Source organism: Anoplopoma fimbria, chromosome 15 (assembly GCF_027596085.1).
Source record: "Anoplopoma fimbria isolate UVic2021 breed Golden Eagle Sablefish chromosome 15, Afim_UVic_2022, whole genome shotgun sequence".
NCBI classification, from domain to species: domain Eukaryota; kingdom Metazoa; phylum Chordata; class Actinopteri; order Perciformes; family Anoplopomatidae; genus Anoplopoma; species Anoplopoma fimbria.
The window spans coordinates 7,944,151-7,964,001 of NC_072463.1; the positions used below are offsets into that span (position 1 = coordinate 7,944,151).

Genomic DNA, 19,851 nt, shown 5'->3' on the forward strand with positions numbered 1-19,851 from the left:
CAGCTCCTTGCAGCATTGTTTGGTTTTTGCCTCTCAGCCTGGTATATTTCACATAAGACCTGGCTGGCGACTGTGTGTGTTTGTGTGTGTGTGTGTGTGTGTGTGTGTGTGTGTGTGTGTGTGTGTGTGTGTGTGTGTGTGTGTGTGTGTGTGTGTGTGTGCGTGTGCGTGTTTCTAATCTCCATTTATCCAGGGAAGGATTGCTCAGCACCCAGGCTCTTTTTTGCAGTAAACACTCTGCTTCACATTGCTGGTTAAACATTCACATCTAGGCATTTTTTAAGAACAATTAGAGTTATAAACTGTCAAATACACACCTGATAAACGCTTAAGGACATTTTTCATAGTAGCTGTTATGGGAAAAGAGAGAAATATACTTTTAAATTTTTTGCTGCCTGGGTATCCCAGCTCGTCTTGCGATCTCAAACGTTGACTCTCCAAATTCTAATACATTTAAAATGGGACATTATGCAATCGTTGCAGTCACTCCCGGACGGGCCTGAAGGGAGAATGTTTCTATTGGCTGGAACTGGGTGACAAAGCCAGTCTGATCTTAAAGCGTGCGGTGGAAAAAGTCATTAGGATTAAAGGCCCAATCAGATGCTAATCAGCTGATCATGGGGGACAAAAATGGGGTCTTGTTACAGTTAGCAGGAGCTAGACAAATAAGACAGGAAGGAGGAGTAAGAATTCACCCACACGTGCACGTACTGTATGCACGCACACAAACACCAACACAAATGGCATAAGAGGGCAGGTGTACTAGGTGCCCCGTCATGGCTGACTGACTAGCTGACTGGCAAGGTCAAACAGATTTTGGATGAGTATGCTGGGCATCACTGAACCCACCGCTGACAGGGGAAGAGGAGGACACACACACACACACACACACACACACACACACACACACACACACACACACACACACACACACACACACACACACACACACACACACACACACACACACACACACACACACACACACACACACACACACACACACACACACACACACACACACACACACACACAAGCCTGTGGGGATATCTGTCTCTCTCTCTTGCACACACAGTTACTTCTAGGCACAAACAACTAAACACACACACACACACACACACACATACACAGACACACACATACACATACACACACATAAATGCACAAGGGCAAAGAAGCTGCCATGATTAAATTGGTTTATTTAAGAGGGGGAAAGCGGGGTTGGCAGTCAGGGAGCAAAGGCAGATAGGGGGTAAATACATTTAAATGTATTTCTACGCTGAAGCATACATATGGAATAGGCTGCAATAAATGCAAGTTTTTAAGCAAAGCAGCAGGATGAAAGAGGCAGACGTACATAGAGAAGCACCATGAGAAACCTCGATAAGAAGGTGGGCTGTAAAAATAAATACTTGCAAGTAATTTAACATAAACAGCTCGAGCACATTACAGCAACATGTAGACACGAGCCAACACACACACTCACACACACTCACACACTCTCACACACACACACTCACACACACTCCCAGTGAGAGAGACAAGCTGGTCCACAGCGGTTCCCAACTGCCTCTTTGACAGGTAGCTAAACTGCATTAGCAGAAACAATGGAGCACTCAATCTCTACCATGTTCCCTGGAGAGAGAGTCCCAGAGAGGGGTAGCGGGGTGAGAGGAAGGAGATTTAGCCTAATATACCTGGGGGAGACCGGGCCTTTTTTTTGGCATGACCCGGTTTTCCAACGCGGCTGTCTGTCAGCTGGTAATTGAGGAAGAGCAAGGTATAGGCCGCTGCCTGAGTCAGTGGATAAGTAATGATCTCCGTGGGCCATTGACCCCCGTCCATTATAGTAAATAATGAAATTCACCTATGGAGGAGATCTTTGAGCGGATCAGCGCTCTTGCCAATGTGTCAGCACTCATTCGAAGAAGTGTCTTAAAAGGCTGCAAAAAGCCAGTTGATTCCCACAGACCAGGCACAGCTGTTGTGAGAGCCTGAGCGAGGGAGGAATCTGTCTGTCTTCAAAGAACTACTAACTGACTGGTTGTTGTTTTTTTATTTATTTTTTTGCACCTGGGGGTTCTGTGGAATCAACTGCAAACACCGGCATATGATCATTTGCCCATTCCATTTTCATTTTCCATCTTATTTTCACGGCTGTAATTCTTTTGAAATGCTGTGATTTTATGATTCCACATGTGCTGCAGACTGTGGTTTGTGCTCTGGGGGATTTTTTTCCCGGCTGTAAGCAACAGAAAGAAGACCTGCTGTGAGATTACACTCCTGCTGTGATTTTGTGTCCAGCGTGAAAATGAACTCAGACACCTAGGTAGCCAATATTAATCTAATAAGCCTAATAAGCCTCAAATTACCTCCACCATGTCTATCCTCCCCTGTTGTAAAGCACTTTGTTCTGCAGGTCTTTTATAAAAAGGCATATTACAAATAAACTGTGTCATTATTATTTAAACCACCCTGCAGACGTGCAGTGACTGTAGCACACATTATGGCTATTGCATGCCTGTTGTTTGGTTCTCTCTCACTGCTCCCATCAATCACCACACAGTCAAAGGTGTGAGCCAATGAGCTGAAAGATACCGAAACACTTCATAGAGCTGCAGAGCTGAATGGTATTCTGAGTGCGTTCATAGTCTTTCGCATTATATAATCCTTGACCCGTTGTTAGTATGATAATATTAATTGAAAGAGTTCAAATATTTAAGGAGATAGTCCTGCACTTGTTTGCTCTCTGAGATGAGTTGTGTAAGAATTAACTAAAAGGAGCTGGAGTCTGTGTTAATCTTAGTTTAGCATGAAGAATGGAGGCAGAAGGAGCCACTGACCCGGCTCTGCCCAAAGTGTCCTCTAAAACTGACAAATGTAAGTATTTGTTCTCATGTATTCAGCCTCCAGATAGACAACAGATAGATCATTTGAGGTTTAGGGATTAGTTACGTGCTGGAACTATTTCTTGGCGAGCAACGTTTTGTTGTCGCAGTAAAGTCGCCAGGTTTGGCATCATAAAGCTTGTACAGAGACTACAACGGTATCTGGCAACCTGTGGCACGGCCAAAGATGCTAAACAAAAGTACAAACTGGACCCAAAATCACCTAAAATATTATTTTTTGTTTGTATTTGTTTGTATTTATGGCTTAAACAAACATGATCAAGTGTCTAAATACGCTTTAGGGTTGTTGGTGTTTTTATTTCAATCAGTCGTTACCCCTACACAGACATGAGGTTGATATCAGTCTTTTGATATCTTTCTCTGAAAGAAAATTAATATTTGTATTTCCCAAAATGTAGAACCGCGTCTTGCACACATGGCCCAAAATAAACTCGGCCCAGTACTGCAGAGCCTCTCATCAAGATGATATACAAGTCATGACGTAACTCCCTCTCTCTAAAACTCCTGTCTCTCTCTCTCTCTCTCTCTCTCGCTCCCTCTCTCTCGCTCACTGCCCAACACATTCCCATCTCCTATATTAGATAATGCACAGCCCGCCACGTAAAGAGCAATAGATTATTCTATTCTTGGTGACAACAGAGGAGAACGGGGGAGGGAGGGAGGGAGGATTATGATGAGGAGGCTAATTTAGGCACTTTGATAATGCTGGAGAGAGAATAAGAGAGGGATGGAGAGAGAGAGAGAGAGAGAGAGAGAGAGAGAGAGAGAGGAAGGCTTAATTGAAATAAGTGGATGTGGTAAGATGCCAACTGTCTGGATATTTGAAATACGTTTATAGGGGGAAAAAAACACGTTTTAGTACATGTTTTTTGGAAAACAAAATGCCCTTTTCCTAATCCACTCCTCTCACCCCGGCTACCTGCATAAATCTCTCCCCAGCATTAATGAACTATTACCATTACTGAGAGTTTATTTACTGTGTTGACAGAGGCTGCACTCCTCAGTCCCAGAGGAACAGAGTGAGTTATGAATCACCTTTTTTTTTTAATTATTTCTTTTTTTTTTTTTTTTTGCCTCTGTCTGTTTCCCCGTTTCTCCCTGTAACTCTCTTCCTCTCACTTAGCCATATGGGGAATGACACATGTATCTCTCATCCGCTCCCACAGAGCATCGGGGCTGTGCGACTGTTTGCGTTCTGTGCGGTGCGTAGTTAGCGGAGGCCGCCGCGCTGATGTATTGAGTGTAATGGCCGACAGTGTTTGTTGAGATTAATTGATACTAATGGCTAACACAGTTAGCGGTGAGTGATGGCTGCTCCGCCGCAGAGACACTGGAGGATTGGACACAAATCAAGTAGCGACTCGGGCTTCCACTGCGGCAACACGCTCCGTCTGTTCTGTCAGCTACAGAGCCGTCTGAGACAAAAGAGATGTGTCTGGGACCATGAAAGCAGCACTTCGGCCGCTTGTTAGCCGCTTTCCTGGAGGCTTTTTGTTCCAAATAGTGACATGCACAGTTTGACAACACTAATTGCTTACAAATTATTGTTCAAGTTCAATTAACTCTCGAGTATTAGCTCTGTTATAAAGTGATTAACCGAGATGTACCCACAGTTTTAGAAGTAAAAGAACAAAACAAAAAAACGCCAGGTATCATCTAAAAAGTTTCCTCTTCCCTAAAAATGAACATTTCATGCACAATTTCACATCCAAAAGTCGACCACGCTGTGCATCAGCGATGGCAAACAGGTGGCCGGCAGCTTAGATATCAACATTATGACAGGAAGTGATGTGAACGATATATATGCATGTTGCGCCAGAGAAATTGTAAGCGTAATCCATCTTAAATCGTGTCTACGCAAAAGAATCTAGACAAGAGACGCATGTTAACACCAGGCATAGAGCGAGGGGATGTAAAGTCATTTTCACCAACAAGGAAACTTAAATTTGGTGAAAAGCTCTGAGCTAAGAGAGGATTTCATCGACGCTCGCTTTGACTTTTACTTTAATGTGCGACAATGCCTCACATTCAAATATGGAAATGTCAGCAGAAACCGTGCCAAAAGTCCTCTAATACGCAGCCTTCAGTTTTAACTGACTAAAATGATTGAGATCTGGCTATTTCTTTGTGTCGAATGCCAACCAGACCCCCCCCCTCAAAAAAAAACGCCCAACAGAGTAAAGCCTCCGTGGAAAAAAAGAAAAACCTGAAAGTTGAATTGATTTTGTTTCACATTTTGAGAAACACTAAGAGGCCATGCAGGTTAGCATTTTGTTGTGCATAAATGAGACACTAAGTACTTAAAAAAAAAAAGGTTTCCAGACCAGATGATCTTATGTGTTCTTCTGATTACATGTTGAAAATATCGTTTTACTCAACCGTGCAGCGTTTCCACAGAAACCTCATTAGTGCAAGTCACGTCCCTTTTGCACTGTATCATAAACCGATCCTGCTCTCCTCCTCCTGCCTCTTGTTAATCACGAAATGTGACTTGACAACTATTTGAAAAAGTACCCATCATTCCCAGAGGCCGGGATGACTCATCCAGTATCGTTGCCACTCCATCACAGTGGGCCGGCCCTAAAAAAGGTTCCCCTTCTTCTTCTTCTTCTTCTTCTTCTCCTCTCTCCAATCACTTTATCACTGCCCCTCTTCACCTCCTCCGCTCATAACTCATTCTCTTTTTTTCGACTGCGGCCCCACCTCATGAACTCATGCCGAGACAAAGTGTGTGTGTCACTGCTCCTCATCTCTCTCTGGATTGCCTGACGGACAGCTCTGACAGCATGAAGGGAGGATGGAGAGGAGTCGGACTGCCGTGCTTCCCTCCCTCTCCACAAGGTTTGAAACTTTCTGCTGCGTTCAGTGCCTCACCCACCCACCCCACCCACCCATAAACACACTCACACACACTTACATTCCCCCGCCGCCTCCTCTTTCTAAACCCCCAGGAGGTCTAAAATCCCATCATCCCTCTGTGTCAGCGTCGCTGTTGCAATCCCCCCCTCCAATTAGCATAATATTCCCATTCCCTTGCCGCCTCACTCCTCCTGTATCAGACAAACTGCTCTGGGAATCATGGTGGGATATGCCCTGCTCAGTCTGCGTCTTACGACTCTCGCTATTAGCTTTGCCTTTCCACCCTCATGCACGGCACATTCATACCTTAACGTCTTCGAATCTGTCCGTCTGTCTGAGCGTACAACTCTATTAGAGGTGCAAGTGAGAAAGGCTGCAATTGAAAAAGAGAGCTATATGAATGATATACAGTGTAATATGGAAGAAATTAAGTGTAACACTCTCCGATTATATGGCTGAGTGGCTCAAACCACTTTGTTGCAATATAAACCGGTCAACTTTTTTGCCTGTTTTTGTGTTTTGTTCATCTTTTATTTCGTTAACACTTGACACAAGTACCCTCGTGCGTTCATGAACAAACAGTAGACACAACCCCTCAGTGACAGGGACAACAAAAAGACAGATAATGATCATCCATGCTGGGGTGTCAGCTGGGGCTGGTGTAAGGGGCTGGAGGGCTGACCAGGGCCGTGTGAAGAGCTTGCAGATCGTGTGTTAGAGATCTCTAATTGCCTAAACTCCAGTAAGTGCCCGCAGCTCTGCATCCAAGCGACTGACTTGAATAAAACTCATCTTCTGTCAAAAAAAAACATAATGAGGCTACGCTGAAGACGGTACCACCCGCAACGGATCCACAGTAGAAGTCATAATTGATTAGCTTCAATGGAGGGATTTCACTGTGAAGCAGCTGCAGGAAATATTGAGCATGTATTAACAAGATACATGTGCCATTAACAGAAAACTGCTGGCTGCAGCTTTTGTTTTAACAGCAGCTTTCTGTCCCGCTGATACATTGTAGTCCTTTGCTTTAGTTTTTGTTTTTTTTCTGCTCAGTGCAGCTGGTTGAATAATATATATATTAGGCAGCCTTTTTAAATTTTGATAGGTAAGGTAAGGTAAGGTAAGGTTCCTCTTTGTGATTCACTACTGAGGGGGAAAAGAAATGCAAGCACTCCAAGCAAATTGCAATGAACTGAAATTTCTGCAAGATGCGTTTTGATAAATACTGCCTTTTTTTAGATATGAGATTGTTCTGATAACATGATCAAACAAATCAGACCTGAAAATACCAGATCACATGCTTTCACCTGTTTAAACATTCATAACGCATACCTGATCTGAATCACATTGTCACTTCTGCCAGGCGGTGTAAACGTTGCCTCATAACCAGACAAACAGCAGGACACCAGAGCAATGGGCAGAACATGAGAGGAAGAATTGGGTCAAACATGCCACTGCAGTCTGTGACCTTGTGGAACCATCTGAAAATGTCTGTCTCTGTCTTCCTCTTAGATTGATTGAAATGCTGCTGCAGCTTCACTGGACTGATGTGGGTGATGGAGGACTTACTTAACTCCATCCAGCACGGACAGGAAGAAGGAAACATTATGTCCTATTACACCTGAAAGTCATCTGTAGAGCAATGCTGTGCAATGTCGCCCTCTGCTGGCGATTTGGTGTATAGAGCAGTGATTCTAAAGTTTTGATTTAGGGACCAGAAAAAAGCAACAGCAGCACAAGCATAAATATAAACATGACGGATATTTGCAGCCTGAGCATGTCACAGTTTATATGTTAGAGATAGACAACCATCTTCCTCACTATAGCCTTCCATGAACTAACAAGAAAGAGTTGCAAACTTGCACAAAAATGACCAACTGTGAACAAAAAGTCATCATAAAGCAACATCAATAAATGAACCTGACATAGAATAAAACATCATCAAAGCAGCAAACACAGAGATGTAAGGACAATATAACGCCACAGCAGCTACAGCCCACAGACACATGTACAATAAAGCAAAATAAATAAATAAAATATTTTTTTGTGCCGTTGTGTGTTGTTGTACTCATCCGCTGCATGGAGTTGTTTGCATGGTGGAGTTCTCCATAATCTGCTCCAGGTTATTGTTTATTAATTCTCAGGTGCCACTGAGCCCCTCAAACCTTTCAAACACCGCATGTTGACAGGTGAAGCGTTCACCTGTTGATGACGTAACTTCGTGGATGTGTTTGATTTGAGTCACTGAGCGTCCAGTAAATCAGTGATTAAACAAACACGGGACCCTTTTTTCAAACATATACCGAATGCTAATACCAACCATTATTCATAATGTTTCATATTCATTCATATTGTATTCGTATTAGTTTGTTTCTGTACTTTTGCTCTGGTTTATGCTCTTTTAGATGCTTGTTTAAGAAAGGAGATGCACTTATGACTAGTAGTTCTCTTGAATACCTATGTTGAATACACTTATTGTAAGTCTCTTTGGATAAAAGCGTCTGCTAAATGACTGTAATGTAATGTAATGTAATGTAATGTCTTCATATTTAATTCTTTAAACGGTCTGTTAGTCCCCACTGCACCCCCCTAACACCCCCTGACACTCGGCCAGTGCAGGTAAACATTCCGAACACCTCTTTCGGAGTGTCACCTTTCTTTCTTCTTCGTGACTTTTTTTTTTCGGGTGACTTTGTTTTTTACTTTGTATCAGACTTTAAAAGTGGCGAAGTAGGCTACAAAACATGAGTTTAAAAAAAATAAAAAATAAAATAAAAAAAATACAAGTAAAGTGACTGGTATTTAAAACATAGGGAACTCTAAAAGGCTACAAATAATCTGCACAAAGTATAATAAATTGTATGACGTATGATACAAATGTATTTACAGTAAGATATACAATCCGGCCAGTAGATGGCAGCAGATTTTTGTTTAAACTTCATCAGCTTCCAACTCCAGTCAGTCAGTCAGTATGCAACCTGTCTCTGTATGAAACCATCGGGTGCAGGGAAGGGGAGTGCGCACCAGTTTTTGGGAGAGATAATAAAAGTGGGGTGTGTTGTTTTCTCCCTTTTTACATTTGTTTTGCCCGTATCTCAGTTTCTGATTGGTTGTCACTTTTAGACTAGTTTCCCCCCCTCACTGAACTTCCCCTCTATAAAACCTATGATGATGTGAAAGCTTTATTCTTTTGAATTGTGCAACACAGCTCAGTTGATGGACTTGGAAAACTTCTACACTGGATTAATTTGTACGGTGGAATATTAGTTATACAAATTTTGTGGGTTTTTTTTTTTTTAGTTATAACATTTGGTTTAATTAGTTAATCACTCTCAACTGCGGTGTTGAGGTTTGTAACGGTTTCTGAATCCGGGGATAAGTGGTCTTTTTACGCACAGTTTGCGCCATGGCCAACTCGTGTCTTCAACTGAGCGGCTTCCTCACCAGCTGCCTCGGTTGGCTGGGCATCGTGATCGCAATATCCACCAACGACTGGGTGAATATGTGCAAATACGGCCTGAATACGTGCAAGAAGATGGATGAGCTGGGGGCCAAGGGACCCTGGGCGGAATGTGTCATCTCCACAGGACTCTATCACTGCGTCTCCCTCTCTCAGATCCTGGAACTACCAGGTACTGCCCTGTTTACATCCCTGCACCAGCACTGTTGTTGTCTTCTTTTAGACACATTTCATATTCATTCTTCTTATCCCGCCTGATATCTGTACATTTTTTATTTTTATTTTTATCTATTTTTATTCTTATTTCTGGATACAATGTTTGTTTTTTTTAGTATGTATTTATTTCATGAAAAATATGTGTATTTACAGTCTTAACTCTGTGATGGAATGTTTTCTTTCTTTTGGCAGTAATAAAGATGTCATAATAATAATAATAATAATATCTGAATTCATTTACAAGATGATATTTCCACCACTTCTTCTGGATACAATGGTTTTTATTTTTTCTCCCTGTTAAACAGCTTTTTTGATGGAAGTTTTTCCTTTGCCGATGTGAGGGAAGGACAGAGGATGTCGCATGTGCACAGATTGTAAAGCCCTCTGAGGCAAATTTGTAATTTGTGATTCTGGGCTATACAAAATAAACTGAATTGAATTGAAATTGAAAAATGTTTCACATGTGCTTTTATAGCCTACATCCAGACGACTCGCGCCCTGATGATAACAGGTTCCATCCTCGGCCTCCCAGCTGTGGCGATGATCCTGATGTCCATGCCCTGCATCAGCTTTGGCAGTGAACCCCAGGATTCCAAGAACAAACGCACCATCTTGGGAGGAGTGCTCATACTCATAGTCGGTAAGAGACTCGACTTTACCTTTTTCACTCAAAGCAACTGTATTGAATTAGCGGACAAAGACTGAATGTCATGGTCAGACAAAATGTACAGTCAACTAGAGCAGGTGGAATTGGTTTGCGCTCACATGCACACACCACGATCCCTTCCAACCTTCCTGACTGTGACCTCTTTTAATCCCTCCTCAAATGCATACAAGCTGCTGAGATCAGAGGATGTTGAATATGATTGTCTTCCTCCCAAGGGTGCACACACATGCACACACTCCTATATGGGCCTGTTCCGTTGACCCCTTCCCACCAGATCCCATCACATTCCTCTCCTTCGCCTACTCTCATCCACACCCTCCCTTTGTCCTGAACTACATGGAAACTCATTCCCTGATTTCCACAGTTTACCGTGTTTATGAATATTCTCCAAAGTCTGTGTACCTGAAGTGAAATTATAACACTTGTGTCCGTCGTTTGACTTTTCCACTGCCAACGTTTTTCATAGCAAAGTTATTCCCAACATGTTCCGTGCACCCCAATTACTTCCATATGCAAAAGTTTAAGCCTTGAGTTAAAATATTTTCTTTTATTTTAGTTTTTTTATGTTTGCATGCTTGTTGCACAGCATAATACAAATCCACTCACCACATTGGCTGCATACTGGCAGTTAAATCGGCCCAGCAGCAATTAGTTTGAGTCCAGCTTTAATTATTTTTTGTCAACTGCGTCCTCTGAAGCATCGGCTGGGAAACTTTCAGTTCTCACATTATTTGTGGATTTGGTTATTGGCCTTTCTAGTGCAGTATATTCAAATCTTTCTGGTAGTTAAAGGATTTCATGCAGTTGTTCTGTGTTAACCTTGAGTGTATACTGGCACATATCCAACATATACCAAATGGGTCCCAGTCAGCTATAAAAGGATTTCAGTATTTGTGTAAGTCTTAGATCAGGTGTCTCTTCTACAGTTCAAGGCAAAGCTTATACAACACTTTTAAGTCCTGCTGCTAAATAATATTATTGCACACATTCTTTCTTCCAAACTCTCATTCCTTTGTGTCCTGTTGAGGAATAAATCATAAAAAAAAAACTGTAATAGTTCCACAGACACTGTGTACTCACACCAGCATACAACCATTCACCAATCCTAGTCTTGGTAATGCTTATTCATTTTGCATCCTTGTTTATTTTTTGTTATTTTCCCTTGGAAGTTAGCGCTGTATGGTCAAGTTGTACTGAATTTGTGTACGTATAACATTCAGCAGCATCATTTTGCATTCCATACTGGTGTTTAAATTAGCTTCTTTGTGTTTTTGCACAGGTTTCTTTCATTTGCACCATTTTGCATTCCCTGTTTTATTATGTAATCTTTCAAAGTCATCCCTGTGTAATGGAACACAGTTTTTGTGTGTATTTATTAATTCATTTGCAGCATTTTGCATTCAGAACTTAGTTTACTTTTGAGTGTGTCTCTTTTACATAGCTTGTATTGGTTTCATGTACACCATTTTGCATCCCCAGTTTGATTATGTAATTTAACCTAACCTAGTCTAACCTAAAACTGTTTGGAAATACAATCAGTCTTTAAGTTCCCAATTTAATTGCACTTAAAGTCTTTTTTTATTTTTTCAAAGTAACCTTTATGTGTGTATATGTTGCTTTCAGAGGCACCGTTTTATGAACGTAATTTAACTATTCTCTCTGTTTCCTCTCAGCAATGTGCGGCATGGTGTCTACGGTCTGGTTTCCCATCGGCGCTCACCAGGAGCACGGCCTCATGTCGTTCGGCTTCTCCCTCTACACGGGATGGGTGGGCACCATCCTCTCCCTGCTGGGCGGGTGCATTCTTACCTGCTGCTCCTTAGAGTCCTCCTCCTCGTCTCGCTCCTACCAGGAAAACAATCGGTTCTACTACTCCAAGCAGGGAGGTGCAAACCCGGCAGCAGCCCCCTCCACCAATCACGCCAAGAGCGCCCACGTCTAGGCGGGGAGAGATTCTAAAGCAGCTGTGTAGCGGGACTGTAACTTGTATATAGAGACATACACACTATCACACACATCAGATCATATCTACATGCAAACCTGTACCGTAAAAGAGGGAGACACACAAACACACTCTTTCACGTTCAAGAAAAATACACAAATTCCTTGAACGAGCACACAAATATACATAAAAGAGACTTTCACACATCCAAACACAAAAAGACTGTTTTTGTTGGAGCTCTTTTTTTCCACCGCCAATGGATTTTTTTGTATCACAGAGCTCATCTTTCAGCCTCTTCTTGATGGGCTTGGTGTGGACCTGCTGTTACAAAATTGTACAAGCTTTAAAGTAACTGCCTGCACTGCAGCTTGAGGTCCTAATCACCTGAGGCCTTGTGGACTGATATTCTATATAACTTCTATTTTACTATTTAGATGCTCCTACGGATGAAATCTTATGAGTGTCTTTTCGTTGATGAATCTGTTTTGTTTTTTTAAATCGTATAATACGATGATTTGTTGTTTTGATTAGAGCAGGGTATGACAGTATTATGTTTGGAATTATGTTCATTAACATTGTTTATGTACATTGATTTTTCCTTGACAGTGTTGTTCAACTCTCTGGTGCATTTGCCTCTTGAGTGATTGACTTGAAAAAAATGCAGCACTGTTTTCTTCCCAGCCACCGCAGGATGATGGGAACATACATTTCACAGGGGAGCTTTAACCAGCAGTGTTACAGTCTGTATTTAAGCCTTAGTGTGTGCACTGACTTGGCAAAAATATTAGAGAGTACCAAACCTTAATATTTTGTTCATTACTCATCTAATAGTAACATTTCATAATCTAATCTCATTTTATGACTAACTTTACGCAGTTTATCCTGTAATTTCGGCATAATACTTTCCCATTAATCATCTTAGTCAAAGTTCTTCCTATACAACAGATCTGTTGGTGAAATGATGTTTCTACAAGGTTGCGCAAAAAAAACTGTATTATTTAGATTAGCTTCTTTTACAGGAATGCGATGACTTGAATGTTCAATATCTCTAAAGTGCTCTGAACACAGAAATTTCCAACTCAGATCCACGCAGAAGCAATATTATCTGGTTATTTATTGTTTCACTGATGTGCTGTTGTTTGATTTTCTGTAATAAAGACAAAAGAATGAAAAGTGCCTCTGCCTCGAGTCGATAAAATGCTCTCATCCCACACAGCACTTTCTTTTTCTCCGTCTGGATGCTGGGTTTAAATTTGACAGAAAATTGAAGTATGTGATGCGAATGCGATAAACAGTTATCTCTGCCCCTCGAACAAGCAGACTGTGACAGTGTTTCTTGTAGATTGATGATATAGATTTACTATTGTGGATCTGTGTGGGGTAGATGTATCCATATTTGTTTGAATATAAACTGAGAACAATGAGAAAGCACTTGTTTTTAATGCGTCATATCTGTAATCTGACACAGTGACCTTGAGTTAGGTCAGCATAGAACAGCTTGTCTCCAAGACACTCAAAGCCACACGCTGCCACCCCCTGCCAAACACACACACACACACACACACACACACACACACACACACACACACACACACACACACACACACACACACACACACACACACACACACACACACACACACACACACACACACACACACACACACACACACACACACACACACACACACAATGCAACAAAGAAGGATAATTGTGTCCAGTGTTTGGCTGACTGTGTGCTCCTCTGTCCATATCAAGATCACAAAGCCACATCATAGATATTACATGATACTTTGGAAACAGTAAGTACTATCTCAGTGTTCTCAGCTTATCTTCAAACACACACGCAGTTATACACAACCTTATGTCCTAGTTTCAACACATCATTCTGTCATTAGTATTTCCTGCCACGTCTGTGTATGCAGGTGTGTGTGATCATGTCTGTAGGTGTATTCTCTGAAATGTGATTCCAGGCCAAAGCCATCCGGTCACAGGAGGCCAGTGGGAGAGAAGTGGGCAACCAAGCTGTCCTGTATTACTGAGAGAGACACTGGTAGTGTTAGTGTTAGTTTGATATGCTGTGCTGAAGCGTTGCTATCGTAAGTTTCTATCTAACAATAAAACTTAATTGTTGACTTAGAGGAGGTTTGGACAGAGGATGTGATTCTGCTCCAGGATAGTATCATACACCAACACTAATAATCTTTGATATTCTATCCTTTTCAGCAGTTATTTTTTTAGATTTCTGATTAGATTTTTTGAAGTATTTGTTTTTACTTCTCATTTGTACATCAACCTGGCTTGTCTATTTCTACTTCAGTTGAAATTTCCGATTAACTTCCCAGGATACCATTCAGCAACACCCAGAAAACACCCATGACCCATTTCCTTTCCGGTGTGTGTTTCTGTGTAGAAGGTGAGAACAGTTATCTCATGTTTCTGGAGCTAAGTACATCCGAACACTAAATAATACATTTATAGGCAACGAAAAAGGTTAATATTAACTTTCATTAACTAAAAACATAACATTAAAAGCTGTTAAAGTTATTAGATGATAATGTGGATAACCTATCAATCACAAAAGTAGCCACACCTTAAAGCATACCCTGCATTATGGTCTATTTTACTCTAAATGGGACCATCATTTAATAAATAGCATCACACTGTATTTAAGACAAATTGATAATAGAGATTGAGGTCATAAACTCATGTTTGCAATGATAACGGCAGTAATAAATCAAGTGAGAAGTAGGGTCATTTTATCATAAACTTCTATACAATCCGGACTGAGGGAGTCGCCCCCTGCTGGGCATTAGAAAGAATGCAAGTTTAATGCACTTCCACATTGGCTTCACTTTTCAGACAGGGAGGTTGGTGCCTCAATACAACCCAACTAATGAGCTACTGGTTAGCTTCTGCTGTTTTGGACTGTTCCGCTCTCTAGTATTTCTGTGGCATTTGCATTGAAATTATATTCAAATTTTGTTTATTTGAATTACTGGTGTGAGTATGTCTTAAAAGTTGAAGTGGGATTTTTGGATACCATCTAGCTCATTAGCCTAAAATGAACACGAAACCATTTTGCTTTTAGGAAGTCCTTCCTTATCCTGTTAAATATGGAATACGTCGTACATTGACCCTTACAGCCAGGCACAGTAGAACAGAGTGTGTTTAATACTGCTTATCCTTTTCAAATGTGTAAATGTGACTGGACCTTATGTATTGTATTGTATTCATCACAGTAGTCAGAGCAGGAAACTGTTTAAAAAAAATGAGCAAGTCTCTTTTTGGTATTTGCAATAAATAGCTTTCATTGTATCATGGAAGCAATATCAACAACTCAGCGATAAAACAGTGCACCCAGGAGCAAAATAACCACACATATGGAAGAAACCATTAAAAAAAAAAAGAAAATCAACATTTAAAAAAAACAACTACATTATACAGCTTTGTGCCAAAATATACAGAAGAGAAAAGGAATATCTAGTTGTTTGCGAGAGAAGCCAATCTCAACAAGTCCGACACACACTGACTGGACATGTGGCCACAGCGAACACAGAGCACAGGAACAACACGCCTTCTCCGAGACAAAAGAAACAAATAGTAGCTGACTTTAAAAGCAATAGTGGTAATATTTGATTATTACTTGTAGTTCACCCTTTATAGTAGTTCACCCTTTACAGAATTGTATTAAAATAGTTTCTGCATGTTTTCTGTAGCACTCCTACTCCTAAACCTTCAACGGTCCTATTGACGTCTAGAGCAGCCATTTTGACATCCTTCAAAGGGAAAGGATTAAGGTTTATAAATGAGCGTTATCATTCTAGAGACTGTTAAAAATATATTTTAGCAGTTTCTCCCAGGCCTCCGTGTGATTAAACAAAAACACAAAAAGTAAAGGCTGATAACTCTACCCAGCTCTGCACACCTAACTGAGGAGGACCTGTGGTTGGGAGACACCTGTAGAAAAATACTTTTCTTCTTCAATGTTGTATTTTTTTTTCACTGCTGGACAAACCGATCTGCTGTAGTCAATTACCTCTAGACTAATACTTTCAATAAAATACTTAGCAACTAGGATTTTTAAAAATGATCATTGCACTGTTGTCTAAAGCCACAAAAAAAATCAAGTGTACTTGGGAAAAACTGACATTAGTAGCTTATTAGTAGACTACCAAGAAAAATGGTTAGCTCTGTTAAGTGTTCAATTTGAAGAAACTACAGTATCCTGTGTGTGAAAAGTAAACAAACGTTGTAGACTTTGGCTTGCAGAGGTCGTGGTTGAGAGAAGGGATAAACAGGAAGTAGGCATACTGTACGTAAGTGGTTGAGGGAGGACGAGAGAGGAGTCGTCCTGGGTGTTTGCTACATGTTCTACTCCCTTCTCAAACGGAGCCCTGGTTCCCACCTGGGTGGGGAGATTACTGTATGAGCTTAGAAATACGGGAGAGGATCCAGCAAATAATCTTCTTTTAGCTCATAGAATTCACTTCACATTTAACATAATATAGTGTTTTGTCAAGTATAAGTACGGTTTTGGGGTTTGAATCTGAATAGAAGTGATAGGAGTTTTCAGTGAATACAATAGCTTTCGGTTCAATTCACTGGTAAGGATCCTGTACAATGACGTTTTTTTTTTTTCAGCTGATTCGGTTGTAATAGACCTGTTAAATCCTCTCGGAGGCCAACGTTCCCAGGTATAGGAACTAAGCCTGCGTTTGGTTTGGTTTAGTGTTCTGTTATGTCTCGTAGCGATCAGTCACCACATGCAAGAACGACATATACAGTCTGGGCCTCGTGCATGACGGCATGCAACACATTCACCAGACGGTCACATTGAGGCGCAGGCATGGACCACAAACACACACGCACACACATTCTGTACATGCACTCACGCACTTCAATGCATACACGCAGAGAGCAGAATATATAGTAATTTGTCTGTACAGTCCAGTGGCAACTCTTGAAAACGCAATCTTGTTTTGGCTGAGCTTTGAATGCAAAACGGCTGGATTCTTTTGGCTGAGTCGGGAGGTGATCTGGGTGGGGAGTGGTATTTTGCCGTAGTTGGAGTAGTTATACAATGGAATATATGTTTGGGTGTGTGTGAGATTTAATGTGCATTGTTTTAGGATGTGCTGTTTTTTTTTCTTCCTACAACCCTTTCACCAAACAGAACGCTGATATTGGACAATTCTGCAAAATCTTAGATTACAATCAATGGCAACAATTTATTAAATATCTATTTCAACGGCGCCCATGCAAAGCAACTGTACGGGTTTAATATCATCTTACTATGTTGGTTATCACTTCTTCCCACCCCCGCTTTGCTGAGCTTAACGTTTCTGTGTGCCAAACATATTCTACATTCCCATAGGAATCCCTTCCTCCATGTGAGGTGGCTGACCGAACTATGTTTAAGCTTAGGCAACTACAACAAATAAGAAAGAACATGGTTACAATAAAAAAGAGATGCAACAAAATAGTTGGTTTCAGGGCTGAACACCAACAAGAAAATCTGTACTTCTTTCTCGAGATATATTTAATATTTACATCTTTTTTTTTGTGGCCAAAGGGTTTTCAAATTAAAACATTTTGAGTTTAAAAGTACTGGAATGTGCAACACAATTTGTAACTAAACCACCCATGTTTCCAGAAAAGACACAGAGAGCTTGACCTCAAAGTTAGCGACAGCCATGATTGCTCTCTGATGAGAAGAGGGTGAGCAAAAACATAACACCCTTGTGTTCCAGCACACCACAGAGCTGCAGAATCGTCCAATATGAGCGTCATTTCTCAGCATAGTGGGCTGTGTTTTGGGACGGTATCACAATCATTTCACTGGACAACACCAAAGAGGCCTATCACTACATTAAGGAGTGTGGAAATGTATGGGAGGAGCAGAGGTAGGGTGGGGGTTCATAGAGTGGCATCCTTAGATTTAGTGCATTTGACAAATAAGGCTTCCCTGGAAGGGACAGATGCAGCAACGGAGGGGCCAGAGGAAAAGGTACAGGTAAGGACAGTCAGGGCATACAGCTATTGTAGAAGTGCCCCCACCCTAAACATTATAACATTACAGTGGGCTATCAGTGGGCAAAATTCCTTACAGTGACAGGAGTGCATACATTCTTAGTATAGAATCAAACCCCAAACCCTGGCAGTATTAGCTTACATGCCCAACACACTGAGCTCCACAGATTGTTTGATTTGATTGAATTTCACAATATTTCTTCAGGGTGCAGCAACAGCGTAGATAACATTTGAAGAGTGGGGCTTCAACACTAGCTACATAAAGAGGCAGGGGCAACAGGGAGGCTCACTCAGACTAGTTTGGGATCTGGTTGGAGCAGAACCACAGGGAGAGGACTAAATGCTCTGGTGACAATTCAGAAGAGAGATAGCAGACACCCTGAGGTGAAATGGGAGCTAATGTATATCGTCAGGACACGGACAGATTGATGTTTCAAAACCTGACTGAAAACTAATCCCGGCTCCATCAATTGTGACTTAAGAGTGGCAACTCCCTGCTGACACGGACAGATGAATATCAAGAGAGTGGTGAGGTGGGAAATAGATGTAGGAAGAGTTGGGCTGGAAGAGCAAAGGAGCTGTGTAAGTAGAAGATAAAAACAAATGGATAGAAGAAGGAAAGATAGGCTTTAAAAGCAAAAGAGGGGAGAAAAGGAGAGAGACGGAAGAGGAGGGATTGTATTTCAGTTCACTCAATGTATGAGTAAAACTCCCAATTTATTTACAAAACAGTTGTTCTCAGTTAGGGACTGTACGAAAGTTGTGTGTGTGAAGAGGGAGGTTGAAACCAGCAGACATCCAAAATAATATTAATGATAATTTCAATCAGATTTTCCTCTAGTCTTACCCAAAAACTGAAATAACCTCCCTCAATACCTTAAATAATGTAACCAAAACTAAAAAAAGTTACTACTAACTTTGTTTGTTAAGGATACATAACATATCTGTATTGTATTATATACATATACATACAATTAAAAGATGAAATATTAAATGATCCTCACCCCCACTACTAAAAAGGTCAAACTAATGTTCCTTCAGCAAAAATAAAAAAAAATATTCCTTCTACTATTCTTAGCCCCCTTCCTCAATTATAATACTTTCTGTACAGTCTCTAATTTTGTTTTTCTTTTCCAGGAGAAAAGAAGCAAACAGAAAATCAATTTCCTGAATTGAATGAACTGAAACTAAATTCCTTCCCGTCCCTGGTCTACAGCGAAAACTGCATCAACGGAGAGACAAGAACACAGAGAATATGACAGTAATCACATTAAACCTTGCAGGTTGTCAGTTAGGATTCAACCTGTAATCTCCCTCAATCTCTCCGTTACACCCTCCACTGTCTCCTCTTTTTAGGTACGTCGATGAGCTGACAAGCATGTGTTATATTGCACCACGAGCTGCTTTGTTGTGGGCGGATTGATTTTGAGCTTCATGCTGGGGACAAAACGAAACAAATACCTACACATACACAGTAAAACAACCTGAAGAACACACTTTATATCTACACACACACAGACATGAGAACAGACATGTAAAAGGTGGAAATTGATTGCACATACATCCTCTCACACACACACACACACACACGCGCACACACACAGGCAAAATGAAAGTAGAAAACAGACATAATCAGAAACTCACATACACATACGGTAGATGAAGGCACTATTGCAAGCAAAGTCCAAGTACTATTTGTGGCGGACAACATCAACACCCTTATTCCCCAATCCAGTCCTGAATCCCTTGGGCTAGATGTTAGGGG

At 41.1% G+C, this 19,851-nt stretch overlaps 1 protein-coding gene across 1 annotated transcript; it reads left to right on the plus strand.

Annotated features, from left to right (window-relative positions):
* Window positions 1-8,977: 8,977 nt before the first annotated feature.
* cldn11a (claudin 11a) lies at window positions 8,978-13,205 on the plus strand. Its single transcript, XM_054614383.1, has 3 exons — window positions 8,978-9,400; window positions 9,920-10,084; window positions 11,785-13,205. The coding sequence occupies exons 1-3, from the start codon at window positions 9,175-9,177 to the stop codon at window positions 12,051-12,053; spliced, it is 660 nt and encodes a 219-aa protein (XP_054470358.1). The 5' UTR covers window positions 8,978-9,174; the 3' UTR covers window positions 12,054-13,205.
* Window positions 13,206-19,851: the final 6,646 nt, after the last annotated feature.

Coding starts and splice junctions, on each gene's coding strand:
- cldn11a (XM_054614383.1), top strand. CDS start 9,175: ATGGCCAACTCGTGTCTTCAACTGAGCGGCTTCCTCACCAGCTGCCTC. Junction 9,401..9,919: donor TCAGATCCTGGAACTACCAG/GTACTGCCCTGT, acceptor GTGCTTTTATAG/CCTACATCCAGACGACTCGC. Junction 10,085..11,784: donor AGTGCTCATACTCATAGTCG/GTAAGAGACTCG, acceptor GTTTCCTCTCAG/CAATGTGCGGCATGGTGTCT.